Source organism: Nanorana parkeri, unplaced genomic scaffold (genome assembly GCF_000935625.1).
Source record: "Nanorana parkeri isolate BGI_ZX_2015 unplaced genomic scaffold, ASM93562v1 scaffold81, whole genome shotgun sequence".
NCBI lineage: Eukaryota > Metazoa > Chordata > Amphibia > Anura > Dicroglossidae > Nanorana > Nanorana parkeri.
The window spans coordinates 594,245-595,534 of NW_017306349.1; the positions used below are offsets into that span (position 1 = coordinate 594,245).

The window sequence follows — 1,290 nt, forward strand, 5'->3', positions numbered from 1 at the left end:
CCCCCCAACCCCCCCTCCCCCCGCCCCTCTCTGCCAATCCCTCCACTGCCTTCCATCCTCCGCCCCTCTCTGCCAATCCTTACACTGGCTTCCAACCCCCGCCCCTCTCTCTATATAAATCCCTCCACTGGCTTCCAGCCCCTGCCCCTCTCTGCCAATCCCTCCACTGGCTTCCAGCCCCTGCCCCTCTCTGCCAATCCCTCCACTGGCTTTGCCCAACAAAAAGCAATTTAAAAAAAAAACACTATCAAAGACATACAAAGCCATCCACAGCTCTGCCCAGAACTGCATCATCAACCTTGTATCACAATATGACCCAAACTGTCCTCTTCACTCCTCCCAACACTTCCTGCTCTCTAGCTCCTCGTCACCTCCTCCCATGCTCCCCTCTAGGACTTCCCTGGAGCCTCTCCCATCCTCTGGAAGTCCCTACCCCAACCTGTCCAGCTATCTCCTACTTGGTGATCCCTGAAAACTCAGTTTATCTTTCGGTACTCGCCGATACCGAATACCGATACCCGTACTTGCGCTAGCATGGAGCCGGCTTCCCAGGCGGAGCGTCACTACCCACCGTCCGGCTTCTCGATTGCCAGGGAAGCCGGCTCCATCCTGTTCGGCCTGGCTAGAAACTGATTGGCCGAGAAGCCGGCTCCATCCTGTTCGGTCTGGCTAGATACTGATTGCCCGGGAAGCCGGCTTCATCCTGTTCGGCCTGTCTAGAAACTGATTGGCCGAGAAGCCGGCCAATCAGCATCTCTGCACCCAAAACAGGCGTTTAAAAAAAAAACCAAAATGGCACCACACAGAGACCAAAGGTCTGAATCCGGCACGGGACTTGTGTTTGCACTTCCAGTTTCTAATTGCAGACGGTTTATCTACATGGTCATAAAACATGGTAAGGTATTGATACCAGAGCGCCGGCCATGCAAAGGGCAGATAACGCCATTCCGCTGATGACCACACAACAACAACGACGACCTTTGGCCGGTCCTTATCATAGCGCGGAGTAACCTCTTCCCTGTACAGAGTCACTAAAACAAAGTCTAAAAGCAATAAAATACAATATAATATACCATGCAGGGATCTAGAAATACCTGAAACAACCTCCCCACTCTCCCCACCCCCCATAATCAAGCCATGTGTATTATATAAGGTTAGCGCCCTTCACTTACCACTCCTGCAGCTCGGGGGAGGGTATAAGACCAGCAGTCTCCGCCCCTTGCGTCTTCCCTTGCCACCAGTTGGAGTCATCTTTGTTTATGATCTGCAGGACATCTCCCGTGCGGAAGC

At 53.0% G+C, this 1,290-nt stretch overlaps 1 protein-coding gene across 1 annotated transcript in view; it reads right to left on the reverse strand.

Moving 5' to 3' along the window:
- Window positions 1–1,290, reverse strand: part of MPP1 (membrane palmitoylated protein 1) — a 21,367-nt gene that overhangs the window by 5,797 nt on the left and 14,280 nt on the right. The window contains exon 6 of the mRNA XM_018576959.1: window positions 1,172–1,290. This exon is cut by the window's right edge and continues 20 nt beyond it. Within this exon, the coding sequence (XP_018432461.1) occupies window positions 1,172–1,290 (119 nt within the window). The remainder of the gene's footprint in view (window positions 1–1,171) is intronic.